The following is a 13,562-nucleotide window of genomic DNA, read 5'->3' as shown; positions in this document are numbered from 1 at the left end:
GCATGTGTCCCTTTGTATCATTCTGTGTCCCCTCTCTTAAGTTCTGATGATCCGTGAACGCCAATGCAGGTGGAGCTCTCCAGCTCTTTTTTTCCTCAGCAGCAGTTTGCGATTCGCGTGATTGATAACTGCTTTGTCGATCCAAGGAGATCAGATCAGATCAGATCGATGGATAAGCTGCGGCGAGTAAATCCGACTTTTAGACGCAGCACAATGAACGCTTCATGCGCCTGATGTTCTGCGGCTCCATCGGTGTTCGGAGTACGCTCCGCGTTCCAAGAGTGCGATGCAGCAAATAACTCAGCAGCATATATATTCCAATAGCGCTCCTAATGATCGGTCTAGCTTCAAAAATAAAAAAAACAATTTATGGCAGCAGATGTTTTAATTGTGGCGTGATTATGTGGGAAAACCCCACATGGTATCAGATCGGTTCATAGACTCGCCAATACTCAAGCGTTTTGGACAATATTGGAAGCATTTTCATAACTGGTATCGGAACAACTCTTGGTTGAAGGTTTTTGTTGTGAGGTTTTTTCGGAAAACAAATGCATGTGAAAAGTTGGTTGATGCCAGAAGTTTAAATGCATTGATGATAGCGAAACGGCGAGGAAGTTGACTTAAGCTATGTAATGTTTCTGCAGATCTGTTGTGCTGCAGTTTCTCCTGTTATCAATTTCACCATTAACTTTTTTTTTTGAGAGTGAGCGACTTGGAACAATATTGATGCACTTTTAAAAACACACTCCTTAAGAATGGTAAGGGGATGGTGGTTGAGGAGAGTTCAGTGGGTTGTTAGGGTATTTTTTTTTTTAAGTTATTTGATTTTTTTTTCTGGGCTGGATTCCCATGGGGTAACGCACATTGTCTTGAAAGCTACGCCCTGACAGGTGAGTAGACGTAGGATAATCGGTGTTTTAGTATATAAACTAAGGAAAGCCAAGTCACTTGTAGACTTTTTTTTGATTCAGTGCGTTTATTTAACCTTACTTGAATTTTTAATCCATAGCCAAAACCTTCCAATAGTTCTTTCAAAGAGTGACACACATACTGTGTCCCAAATATGCTTTGTGTTTTTGCTCTTTTTTATGTAAACTGCTCTCTGAACTGAAGATTTCTCCATTACAGACATGGGTAGGTAGGGGTTTCGACTGTATATAACCAATTTCCCCGGGAGCAAAAAAAGTAATTAACTTTAGAACAGAAATGTAGTTTCTAAATTGTATTCATGCATGTTCTGTTGTGCAAAAAAGCCAAATGTTTTTCCAAAAAAAAAAGTGCTTTAAACAGAAAAAAATGTGTATGCTTTAAAATAGTTTTGTGTATAATTTGAAAGAGATAATTCCAAAGTGAGAAAACTAGATTATACACATCATTCTCTTGCTGCTACGAAGCTTTTTCTTTTCTAGTCTTACACAAAGATGCCTTATTGTGATTCACTTGTGTGCTGCTATATTATGAAATTGTGTATATGTAACATGCTTTTTCTGTTGTATGTGTACTGGAGGGAACGTAACACAGTTTGGTGCGGGACTGGAAGTACTTGTTTTTTGCCGATCTTTATTTGATTAGCATGTTTTATTCTTTTTATCGTTCCATTTGTATCTTTATATTCTACCGTATTCTTGCTGCTTCTGTGTTATGTTTGTGTACCTCAGGTTAATTTGGACGAATAGAGCGAGAGCCCATCTCGCATTACCTCATCAAACTTCACATCACACACACACACACAATCACACACACGTCGTTTTTCACTCTGAATTTGTTGGACGGGTTTCACTTTTTTTGTTTCTGTCTGGATGAGAGGAAAGACGGTGCCTCTTCTCTTTAAATCAAGAAATGTCTGCCACCAGATTCCACTGAGCAGTTGTAAGTGCCTATACTTTAAAATAGGTTATTCATATATCTAAATAAAAAAACTGCCTATACTGTATGTTTGACATGTATCAGAAAGACAAAAAAAATGTTTTCCTAGGAATTTCATTGGAACAAAGTGGAATATTGTTAGTTTTTGAGGTACCCATTTAGTCGAAGTTTAAACCACAAGAATGTTTTATCATTGTTCAGTGTGGTTGTTTTTCCAAACTCCTCTCCCACTATCCCCATGTGCAACCACACAGTGTACCTCAATTTCTCCTCAATAAATTGGCTAAAATTATGTGACTGTTTTATTTGTCTTCCTCTGTAGAGACTAAAGTCTGACCATCTGCAGAAATAATAACTGGTTTGTGCCTTTTGTGAGAACGTAGCTTTCTAACACCACTAGAGGATGACAAAACCACTGAGGTGAGCAGGTAAAAAGAAATTGGTGTTGTCCTCAAATATATAAATGGGAACACAGTCCTACATCTGAAAAACTAGTTGATTTTTTTCATTTAATACTGTTGTTCAACATAAATAACGTAACTATTTTCTGGAATAAAGACAACAATTTAAATAGGTCTATATTCATAACGAACATATTAAGACTTGAAGTACAGCAGATGATTTTATATCTTTCTTTATTTATTTTTAAATATACTTTATTTGTTCCAGCTTTGGATAACATAAAATACGTAGGTCATTGTTGACGTTCGACATAGTTCATGTGATTTAAAGTTCATGTTAAATTTTTATTTTTATGCTAAATTATCTTAAATTAGCACAATGATCAATTTTAAACTGTACATTTTTGCTTTTATTTCTCTATGTAATCATACAGGTATACAACGTCTACAGATGCTTAGGATTTTCTTTTTTCTTTATGAAAAATAAAAAAGACTTTATTTAGAATTTATTTAGAATTTATTTGACTACATCATCATAATCCAGAAAAAGACACAATCCTAACAATTTTAGATTAACCTAAATTATAATAAAAATGACAAATACATTTAATATTTAAATGAAACAAAAGCAATAACAACAACAACAATAATTAAATGATAACAATATCCGGTGATCCATGATATATGTGCACAACCAACGCGTGTGTTGAATTCTACACTCTGCACATAGATAAAGCACTTTGCACCATGCACTTTATACAAAACATGTTACATTGCTACTGTTAATGCACTTTTGTCTTCTGTTGTCCTTGTTTTTTTTTTGTTTTTTTTTTTTTTTTTTTTTCTCTTTTTCTTTCTTTCTTTCTTTTTCTTTCTTTTTGTCTATATCTTTATTGTCTGTCACATGCCAAGGGACTACAGATGTAAATTAGCAGTCCTGCTAACTCTGGCATATTTACATTTGTATTTTATACTGTTGCTATTTAATGTTATGTGCTTTTAAAATAAATAAATATTAATAATAATAATGATAATAATAAATAGCCTAATGACAACAGCAGATGACACAAACAGACTCTGACTCTTGCACCTACAGTCTATTTAACTTATTTTTATTTTATTTTTTTTTTTAATTTTGCATACTGTACCTCTGCAACTGCAGTCACTCCGCACTTTACACTTGTATATATGTATAGTCTCTTAGTTTTTTAGTTTTTTTAAGTATATTCCTTTTATATTCTATTAATATTGTTTGCTCTTTATTCTCTTTGTTCTTACTGTATGGCGCTGCTACACCCCAATTTCTCAGTTTTGAGATCAATAAAGTATATCTATCTATCAAAGACATAACAATTAAAATGTATAATTTCTGTACACAACATAGGGATTAAAAACTGCAAAGTGTATATGCAGCATTTATGACAAAAAATAGGACTGTTATGCTGTGTCATGTCATGTCATGTCATGTTATTTGTATGGTCAGATATTGGTCTCTACCATGGATGTATAATACATGGATGTATTATAAGGAAGGTATTATAAAATCTCTACGCAGCTCTGCAATGCGATACGTGTATGACGTCATGACGCAGGAAGTGACGCCATGACGCCGGAGGTTACGTTACTCAGTTTTGCCAAACCGGAAGTAGCTGCACGAGAGCACGGGAACAGCTGTGGAAAATGTTTACGTTCAGTCTAACGCTCGTACGACAGTAAGTGAATATTTACAGGTTTAATTCTTCTTTTACGTCCTTAAATGACTTAAACACGGATTTATTTTTAATGTGTCGATATTCTACGGAAACTGTGTGACCCGTCAGCTCGGTAATAACGATGGCGGCTGAATGTGTGCGCTGAGAGTTGACAAACGAGTAAAGTAGCTTAGCTAGTTTGACTGTGTACATGATGTTTCAGTCTTTCAGTCAGATGTATATTGACAGGTAGCATCGCTAGCTTGTTGTCAGCTTTAAAAAACATCGAAGTGGTGAAGCTAATTCAGTGGCATTGCTGTATTTTCACACAGTGGAGAAACGCAGTACAACAAGGACAAGCTGCTGCAAGGTACGTTGTTAAAAGTCTGACTCACATATCTGCTTTGTTAAACACCCCTGTGCAACGTGTAGGTGTAACAGCCTAAACATAACCTTACATTTTACATTAGAGAGCCTGACTGTGTTCTCCAGCTCAGTATCCTGGGTATATGACTCATTTTGGAGACCTTTCACATTATTTTATGTCCCCAATAACGTTTTTTTTTTTTTTTTGATCAAATGTTCAATATAAGTTTCCCTGAGCCAATGTGTTGAAATCATCCACCTACAGTTTATAGCCTACTGATAATATGAATGACTTCCTTAAACCTACGCCCTTAAAACTTGTGTGCAAGACAGTTTTCTTGACTTTGGACATTGATATCTCCACAGCGGCTGCACAGATTTTCACTCTTACACCATGAGGTCTGAATCAAGAGTACAAAATTAAACATTTTCTCTAAAATAATTAATAGTGGTTATACGGTTAGGGCTCTCACTATTGGTTTACATGCACATGTTGATCTAGACCCTGTCACACATGTATTAATGAAAATTTGTGTCATGATACAATAAGTTGTTTGTTACAGGTGTGTTTCTTCACTTATTGAGTTTCTTTTCCTTCATTTAAATTAAGACTATTTTTTAGAGAGGTGCTTTTCTGCCTCTAAATGAATTTTGAAGGTGTTATAGACAGATGAATTTTGATTAATTTTTTTTTTTTCAATTTATCAATTGAGATATGTGTTTTATATTTTGTAAAATGGCCTCTGCGTCACTGTTTCCTCCCACCATTTTCTGTGTTAGTTATTGAATTGTCAATTGTTTCACCACCCTGAGTTGTTGAGGCGGTTGACCACACATGCCACCATTGACCACAGATTCAGCCTTTTGGTGTGTATTATGTATAAATATAGTTGTGGATTCATCTTTTCAAACATTATAACCCACAAAGATCCAAGTAGGATCGAAACGTGTCTTTATAAAACTGTGTGGCATGACGTGTACAGGTGTTACATTTTTCCCATGAAGAGATTTTTACCCTTCAAACTGCATTTGAAACGTTCATATTAGCCATAAAAATCTCTTACACTGTTAGTTTATATCGAGAGAGAGACATAAGGATTAACAATAGGGATAAACACTCACAGAAAACTAGCACTCCAAAAGACTTGATTAACACTAATTTGCACTATACGTAGTATTACTGCAGAAGATGAAAACTCTGTTCTGTGTTTTTTTAGGTCAAGGTGTGGACACTCCCCTGTCAGAAACAGGAATACAGCAAGGCGAGGCGGTGGGACGATACCTCAAAGACATCAAATTCAACAACGTGTTTGCCAGTAATCTGCAAAGAGCCATACAGGTAAGACAGACAAATTAATTTTTAGTTTACCAGACAATAACTATTCATCTTTCATTTGTATATCACAAACAGATTAGGTGACAAAAAATAAATAAATTCCCTTTCCACCTTCATAGTGGCTAAATAGGTGGTTTAAATGGACTTAATACACTATCAGATCATGCAAATTTGTTATTGTCTTGTCTTTCTGTCAGCTTATTAAAGGATATGTTTGGTGATATTCTGCATTTTATTTTATTTTATTGTCAACAAATTACATGAAAAAACTAGACTACAATCCTACTAACTATTATTGACTGAGTATACAAAGTCTGATTTGTTATTCCTGTTATACAGTGACACTATTTTTCCAAAAACTGAATGAAAAAGTTGTTTATTTTTAGACAATCCCACATACGCCTTCTTACAGGAAATATTCACCCAGAGCTTCAGGTGTATTAATCCAGGGCCAAATATTATCCCCAACAATTGCACTGCTTTCTACTAATATTTAACATAAATTACAGTGCCATGTCGTTGTATTTTCTTTTTAATTATCATTTTCTTATCATCATCATAACGTGACGCTGATATCTGTGAATCATTTTTTAAAAAGATTTAATTCTTCGGTAAGAATGATTGGAGAAAGAGTAGGAAAATCAAAAAGTATTATGAAACAGGTGTTGGTTTTGGTATTTCATTGGATTTTTTGGTATTAAAATAAAACTGACTAATGTCAGGCGTATCTTTTAAAACCACGTATCCACACTTTTGAGATTTCGTATGGATATTTTGAGGGGTCACTTCTAATAGAATAATTTATTAGTTTTACATACATGATGGCAGCCAGGTGATATGACGTTTATATATTTAACATTTTGTTGTTGGAACCTCTCATGCGTTTTGACGAAATTTCCTTGTAATCATTTTTTCAACACTACCACCGCAGCAGCCGTACATCAGTGACCTTTGTAATAATTGATTCCAGACCAAATCTCTCACATTTTCAGTCAACATGTTAACCAACTCCTATGTGATAATTTCCCACCATATGTCTGTGTTATTATGTATATAAAACAGAACAGGCCTCAAAAGCATCAGAGGGCTGCAATGACCTTGACTCATAACACTGAAAATGGCACTAAGGTCATATTAGTTTAAAGAACCAGTGTGTAGGATTCAGTGAGATGCATGAATGAATGAGTTTTATTTCGGTTACATTTCGGGACCAGGAGAAGTTTCAGCTGGTTACAATCCTCATCGCTAAATCCCACTAAATCTTACACACTGTCCTTTTAAGGTGCTTTTGATAAATAGGGGTAATTAATGCTAAACAGGGAATCACTGACTAATAAAACCGTTGTTGACACTGACCTGCATTAAACTAATAGATAGTTGTCATTAACCAAGATGCAGAAGAAACTCTTTGCTTGGACCTGAGCAGTGATGCTTAAAATTGCACAGTTTCACAGTTGGAGCTTCACTTTTATTTTTTGTCCACAATTATATCAGCATCTTGTTTATTTCCCATCAGGAACAAATAATTCTGTTAAACCAGTAAAATGTCACCATTGTTCTCCCCCGATTGTGAAAAAGTGAACGACAGGATGCATGTAAAAGTCCTCCAGATATGAAATAGTTGTGTGAACATTCATGTCTCTGTGGTCTTTGACTCACTTCTGCTGACAGTGTATTAATGACCTTTAAGTTTGTTCATAACAGATTCTTTAGGCACTTACAAATGTATTGAGTCAGTAATTTCCAGATTACATTTCCTCCTTCAGACAGCTGAAATAATTCGGAGGAACAACACTCACTGCTCTGGCACGGAGATGGTTTTGGAGCCGTTACTCAGGGAGAGGGTAAGATGTGTTGTCTTTAAACTTTGTCCAAATATTAAAACTTTACATGTAGCGCTACATCAGTTTCTGTTCTGAGCTCAAGGTCGTGGTTGTGTTGTTGACGCAGGGTTTTGGTGTCGCTGAAGGACGACCCAAAGAGGATCTGAAGAACATGGCCAACGCTGCTGGACAGTCATGTCGTGACTACACTCCTCCAGGAGGAGAGACTTTGGACCAGGTGAGTCAGATACAGTCAGAATTTATCATTTGGACACTCATTGTACAATACTGTAAAAAAATTGAAAACATCTACTTTGAAACTCGATGTCAAGAGAGTGTTGTTTGTGCAACTTCGCCATCTAGTGCCGATTTCAAATACTGCATTAGAAAAACTCTTTCTGGAGAGATAACAGTTCAATATAGTTCATTTTTTGACATTGCATAAAGAAGCTGATGTGGAAAATCCCAAACTACTCACCTTAAAGGCAAACTCCAGCATTTTTCAACATGGACGATATTTTCCCATGTTTCTGTGTCGAAGCGATTTGTGGGAACGGTTTTTAAGATGTTTCCAATGTAAGAGTCTGCTGCAGAGTGCTTGTTTTAGAGTCTTAGGTTATTATTATGGTTTGTGTCTTACAACATTACAGAAAGGATTTCTACAGTGAAATGAAAAGTTTGGAAATTGCAGAAATAAACAACAGTGGAAACGTTAGTCAGAGTTGGAGAAAGGAGTGCCGGGAAGAGTTCGTTTTGTTGAAGTGCTGACAGTGTATAAGAATTATGGCAAAGTGAATTATTAACCCTTTGAAACCTGAGCAAATTGGCTTGATTTCTTTCAAAAACATGGGAGGAAGGCAATGAGCAACGTGAGGAGAAATGCCCCAAAAATTAGCAAGAAATTAGTTTGTTTTTTTAAATTCATGAAAATTACCTGAAAATGAGTAAAACAAACAAACAAACAAAACAAAACAAAACAAAACAAACAAAAATAAAAGAGAAAGTTAAAAACTAAAATTATGATTCTGCATAGAATATATAACTTTCAATGTGTTATTATGATAATTATATCGTTTTTCCCTAACTTTCTATTTCCCCCAAGACATTTAAACACAAACACACTACCCTAGCTTTTTTTTTTTTTACATATATATTTTTTCAGATCTACTAATTTCTTGCATTTTGTCGAACAGTTCTTACCAATTTGCCCATTGCCTTATTATTCCACGTTTTTGAGACAAATTGCACCAGTTTGCTCAAGATTCAAAGCTTGTGAAAGGTGTCTGATAGCAGCACAAAAAAGTGTGATGCTCCAAGTTTCAAAGGGTTAATATTGATAACAAATGCTAAATATAAGTATTTTCAAACACCTTGTATATTTTTAATTAGGTTTTTTTACAGGGTACTATTTGCCTAAATATTTTCACTGACATCATGGCAGAATATTTAGCTTATTTCAACAGTGTGAAAAGATTTCAGAATGAGATTTCTCCATGAGGGATATCAGACACAAAACAGAATAGAACAATGGAAAAAATGTTTATTTTCATTTTTACATACATTTTTATTTCATTTTTTACTATTTTAATTTTTTTTAATCTATCTTCAATTTTATTTTGTCTTTCTTGTCATCATCATTGATATATTTTCTTTATTTTATCTTAGTGCGATCAGGCTATTTTGGCGCAGTATTATGTCATCGTGATCGCATTATGTAATATTATAAAACTATTGTGATCTCATTTCGAGGTGGCATTTATTGCGTGTAATCAGTGTGGTGTTATTATATTAAGTGATTGTCTCTAAAGTATTGCTGTGATTATAACTTTGCGTAGTACTTTAACCCAAGACAAATTCCCATTAAGTTTCTCCAAATCTTTTCTGTAGTGTCCTTTCATAATGTTGTCAGACACTTATGGTAATAATCTGAGCCTGTCAGTTGCAAAGACAAGCGCTTTAAATGAACGTAAATTGACTGGGTGCACCTGCCAGGAGTGGTTACATTACAGCTTGTTGTGCCACTGCTGGTTGCAGCTGTCTCAGTAAACACTGGACCAATATAGAAAACTGTCACTCCCATTAGTCACATAGTCACAAAAAACATGAAAATATGATCCACGTTGAAATGTGGATGCTGGAGAATTTCAAGCAATTGCAAAAATGGGTGACTACTTGTGGTATTTTTCTAAATGGCAGTTATTTTCACCCTAAAATGATTTATTTTTTCCATAAAATGTAAAAAAAAAAGTCTTCAAATGACAATAGAAACCAGAAAAAACACTTTAAAAAAAACTTAAAACAAACAATTATTTAGATAATTGTTAATTATTTTTGTCAACCAAGAAACTGATTAGGTAACTTGTCATTTCAGCTTTATTTCTTGATATAAAGTATGTACAATCGCAGAGAAATTAAAAGGAAACTCGCTGACAGATAGCAAAATCAGGCTCATGCTGACAGTTGATCCTGCTCAGGTTTACCGTCACCTCGTTTTCAGGTGAAGCTGCGATTCAAAAAATTCCTCAAAGTCCTTTTCAAGCAAATGTTGGATGAACACGGCTGGTCAGGACCACATGTTTCTGCAGGAGCAAATGAAGTTGCGAATGGGACCGCAGCTGCTTCCTCAGACCTTGATCCTGTTGGCTCCGCTGACAGCGGTCTCCAGGGAGTGCCGGTGCACGCTCTGGTCGTGAGCCACGGCGCTTACATCCGTGTGGCCGTCAGGCACCTTGTAGAGGATTTGCAGAGCTCTCTGCCTGCAGGTTTGAAGATGTCTCAGCTGTTTTCACCGTGTCCGAACACGGGCATCAGTCGCTTCATTTTCACTTTGAGTCACTCTGAGTCCGGCCCGGTCCTCTCTTCTGCGCGTTGCCTCTTCACCAACAGGAAGGATCACCTGGAAAACCTCACAGCTGCTCAATAGTGTGAAGGGGAAGAAATGGGACAGAATTTTAAGTTATGGTGTACTGTTTTTGTACACAGTCTCTTGAAAGAACAATCGTGAAAACTAAAGGGAAAATAAGAAACAAAGACCTCAAAGTTACCACGGGTAACTAAAAACAGCAATGCACATGATATTTAAATTATGTTCTCTCATTAATCATAGTCTTTTGATGTGTGCAGTACTGTATTATAAAAATGCCTCATCCTCCTCCTAGCTGTAGGTCAGTGACGACTTGCGTTATACTATATACATTTTTAATATTGTTAAATGTATCGCCTCTTTTATCATGTTATACCAAAGTGACAAATCTGTGTATTATTGGAGACTGTATGTGTGGCATTTTCAAGTTGATGTAACTCCTTTATTGCTGCTCATTTTACTTGTGCAATACAACATGTCAACACTGACCCTCTGCTGAGTTTTACATAGAATAAAAAAATAATAATACAGGATGTGCATATGACAAACTTATTTGTGAAACCTCATTTTAAATATCTTTCCAGCTGCTGCTTCTTCTGTGTGTCTTTATGCCTCTGCATCCGCAGTACTCGAGGCTGGAGGCATTATGTTTTCGGATTGCCTGTCCATCCGTCTGTATGTCCGCACGGCATATTCAACGCCTCCAAGAAATTTCGTTTTGCACAAACGTCTACTTTGACTCAGCAATGAGCTGATCAGTTTTTATTGATTATAGGTTAAAGGTCAAAGTCATTGTGACCTCAACACTCTCATTCTTGTAAACAGTATGTTGCAAGAACACCTTGAGGAAATCACTTAAAAAATGGCCAAAACTTGCGGATGCAAAGATGAACTGATTAGATTTTATTCATTTCTGACATTTTTGATGAAATAATGTACTAAGTCATTTTCTTGACAATTTTGTAGACCTACTATACTATGACATTTAACCACATTTTTGACGATCTATTATACTATGACATTTTGGTCACATTTTTGAAGACATGTTATATTATGACATTTTGGGGCATTATTTCGACATGCTATTCTATGACAGGTCTTGACATCATATACTATGTTGTTTTCGGCCATTTTTCAACATGCTATACTATGTTATTTTTGGTCGTTTTTTCGACATGCTATATTATGCTGATTTTGACCATTATTTTGGAATGCCGTTCTGTGCGATGTCTCGACATGCTAACCTATTTTGCTCTCAGCTCTTTTTTTTTTTTTGACATTTTTCGACATACTGTCGTGTGTTGTTTTTTCAACATGATATATTATGACGTTTTTTTAAGACATTCTTCCGGACGTCTACAGAACCTCCCATCGCGCGAAACATCTCCCCCATGTGATTGCTGCTAGTGTTTTTTGTTTTGATGGTACATTGATTCCCCGCTTGTCCTCCTTGATCCTGCCTCCTGCTCCTACTGGATTCGTCTGCTCTGCTTCCTGCCTGCCTGACGCCAACTCTGCTTCCTACTTGACCATGAGTCCTGTCTGCCCCTCTCTGGAGTCCCCGCTTTTCCCACAAGCTCTCTGATGTAAGTGTTTTTACAACTTACCCGATACATTCACCTGCCAGTCTGCTCCACGTTCACAATTTCCCCATTCGAATTCTGAACTATTACCTGTTAATGTAAGCTCACCCTAGTCTTTCTACGAACTCTGCGCCACCCATGTACTCTGCTCCACCCCAGAACTGATAACTGTTCCTACTTACCTGCAATCTGATAATATTCACCTTTGCTCCATTCAGCCTGCCAAAGGATTAAATAAAGGTCATTGCCAACTACTCACCTGCTGTGTTGTGCTGCAAATGGGTCCACATCTTTGAGTCACCACAAGAGAATGGAGGCTGTCCTTCAACAGCACAAGGCCATGATGTCCTCGGCCACCTCAGAGGCTAGACAGTCTGCTGAAGCTAATGGACAGGTGCTAAAGGAGGAGTCCCAGAGACCCAGAGACATGTGGTCCGTTTCTCTCGAACTGTCCCCTGCAGTTCCCCCTTCTGCCCCGCACCTTCGCCACAGAGGAAGCTATGGTAGCATTCATCATCAATCACCTGACAGGAAGGGCTCGTTTGTGGGGGACGGCTGAGTGGGAGAGGTGGTCACAGGCCTGTGCCTCCTTCCAGTTGATCGCCGGGGAGCTGCACAGGTTTTTGGCCAAGGGGCCTCAGGCTCAGGCTCAGAGAATGCACTAGCCCTATCCCGATATCTCTGGGGTGCCATCTGAGTATCGTCTTTGTCGAGAAGAAAGACAAGACTCTGAGACCTGGTATGGACTACCAGGGCCTGAATGACATCCCTGTCAAGAACCGCTGCCCTCTGCTACTCAACTTGTTTGCCTTTGACCTGCTTTAGGGGGGCACCATCTTTACTAAACTCAATCCTCACAACGCCTACCACCTTGTCCTCATCAGAGAGGGAGATTAGTGGGAGAAAGCGTTCAACACTCACAGGGGGGATTACGAATACCTTGTAATGCCCTTCGGCCTCACCAACGCCCCCGCCTTCTTCTAAGCCCTGGTCATCGACATACCTGTTTGGTGCCTGGTCTGTTCCCATCGTCGTGGTAGGGGGCTCCAGTACCTGATCTGCTGGGAGGGCTATGGTCCTGAAGAGAGGTCCTGGGTTCCTGCTTGCCACATCCTCGACCCTGATCTTGTTGCTGACTGGGTCCCGGTACGGCAGTCTGTGCCTCGTTCCTGCCTGTTCCCCCGGACATGGATCTTCCTGAGGAGGGGCCGTCCAACGATAATGGTTCCCTTCCCTCTCATCCCCTTCTCCCTCCCTGTTGGGGATGTGGGCTGGTCTGGCTCTCAGGAGTTTTAGACTTCCCTTCCAGCCCCCTCCTCCCTCCCGGCCTAGTGCTGTTTTTGGGATGTCGGGAGCTGACTCTGGGGACTCTGAACTAACACCTGTGAACGTGAGCCCACCGCAGTCTCTCTACGAACTCTGCTCGACTCATGATCCACACTAGAACTGATAACTGTCCCGACTTACCTGCAACCTGATTTACTCACCTTTGCGCCGTTCAACCTGCCAAAAGATTAAATAAAGGTCATTACCAACTACTCACCTGCTCTGTTGTGCTGCAGTTGGGTCCTACTACACCCTGATACAATGATGCGTCTCAACATGCTTATGTTGTTTTCAGCCATTTTTTGTA

General features: G+C 37.8%; 1 protein-coding gene across 1 annotated transcript; it reads left to right on the top strand.

Moving 5' to 3' along the window:
* Positions 1-3,897: 3,897 nt before the first annotated feature.
* Positions 3,898-10,877, top strand: tigarb (TP53 induced glycolysis regulatory phosphatase b). Its single transcript, XM_042511650.1, has 6 exons — positions 3,898-3,979; positions 4,291-4,328; positions 5,542-5,663; positions 7,427-7,504; positions 7,611-7,721; positions 9,981-10,877. Exons 1-6 carry the CDS (start codon positions 3,948-3,950, stop codon positions 10,404-10,406), a joined length of 807 nt encoding a protein of 268 aa, XP_042367584.1. The 5' UTR covers positions 3,898-3,947; the 3' UTR covers positions 10,407-10,877.
* The last annotated feature ends 2,685 nt before the right edge of the window (positions 10,878-13,562 follow it).

This window comes from Plectropomus leopardus, chromosome 22, assembly GCF_008729295.1.
Source record: "Plectropomus leopardus isolate mb chromosome 22, YSFRI_Pleo_2.0, whole genome shotgun sequence".
Lineage (NCBI taxonomy): Eukaryota > Metazoa > Chordata > Actinopteri > Perciformes > Serranidae > Plectropomus > Plectropomus leopardus.
The sequence above is the reverse complement of the archived record's forward strand: the minus strand, read 5'-3'. Positions and strand labels throughout refer to the sequence as shown.

Excerpts from the sequence above, each read along its gene's own strand:
- tigarb (XM_042511650.1), top strand. The coding sequence starts at position 3,948 with ATGTTTACGTTCAGTCTAACGCTCGTACGACA. Across the intron at positions 5,664-7,426 it reads ATCTGCAAAGAGCCATACAG|ACAGCTGAAATAATTCGGAG; the intron begins GTAAGACAGACA and ends TTCCTCCTTCAG. Across the intron at positions 7,505-7,610 it reads AGCCGTTACTCAGGGAGAGG|GGTTTTGGTGTCGCTGAAGG; the intron begins GTAAGATGTGTT and ends TTGTTGACGCAG.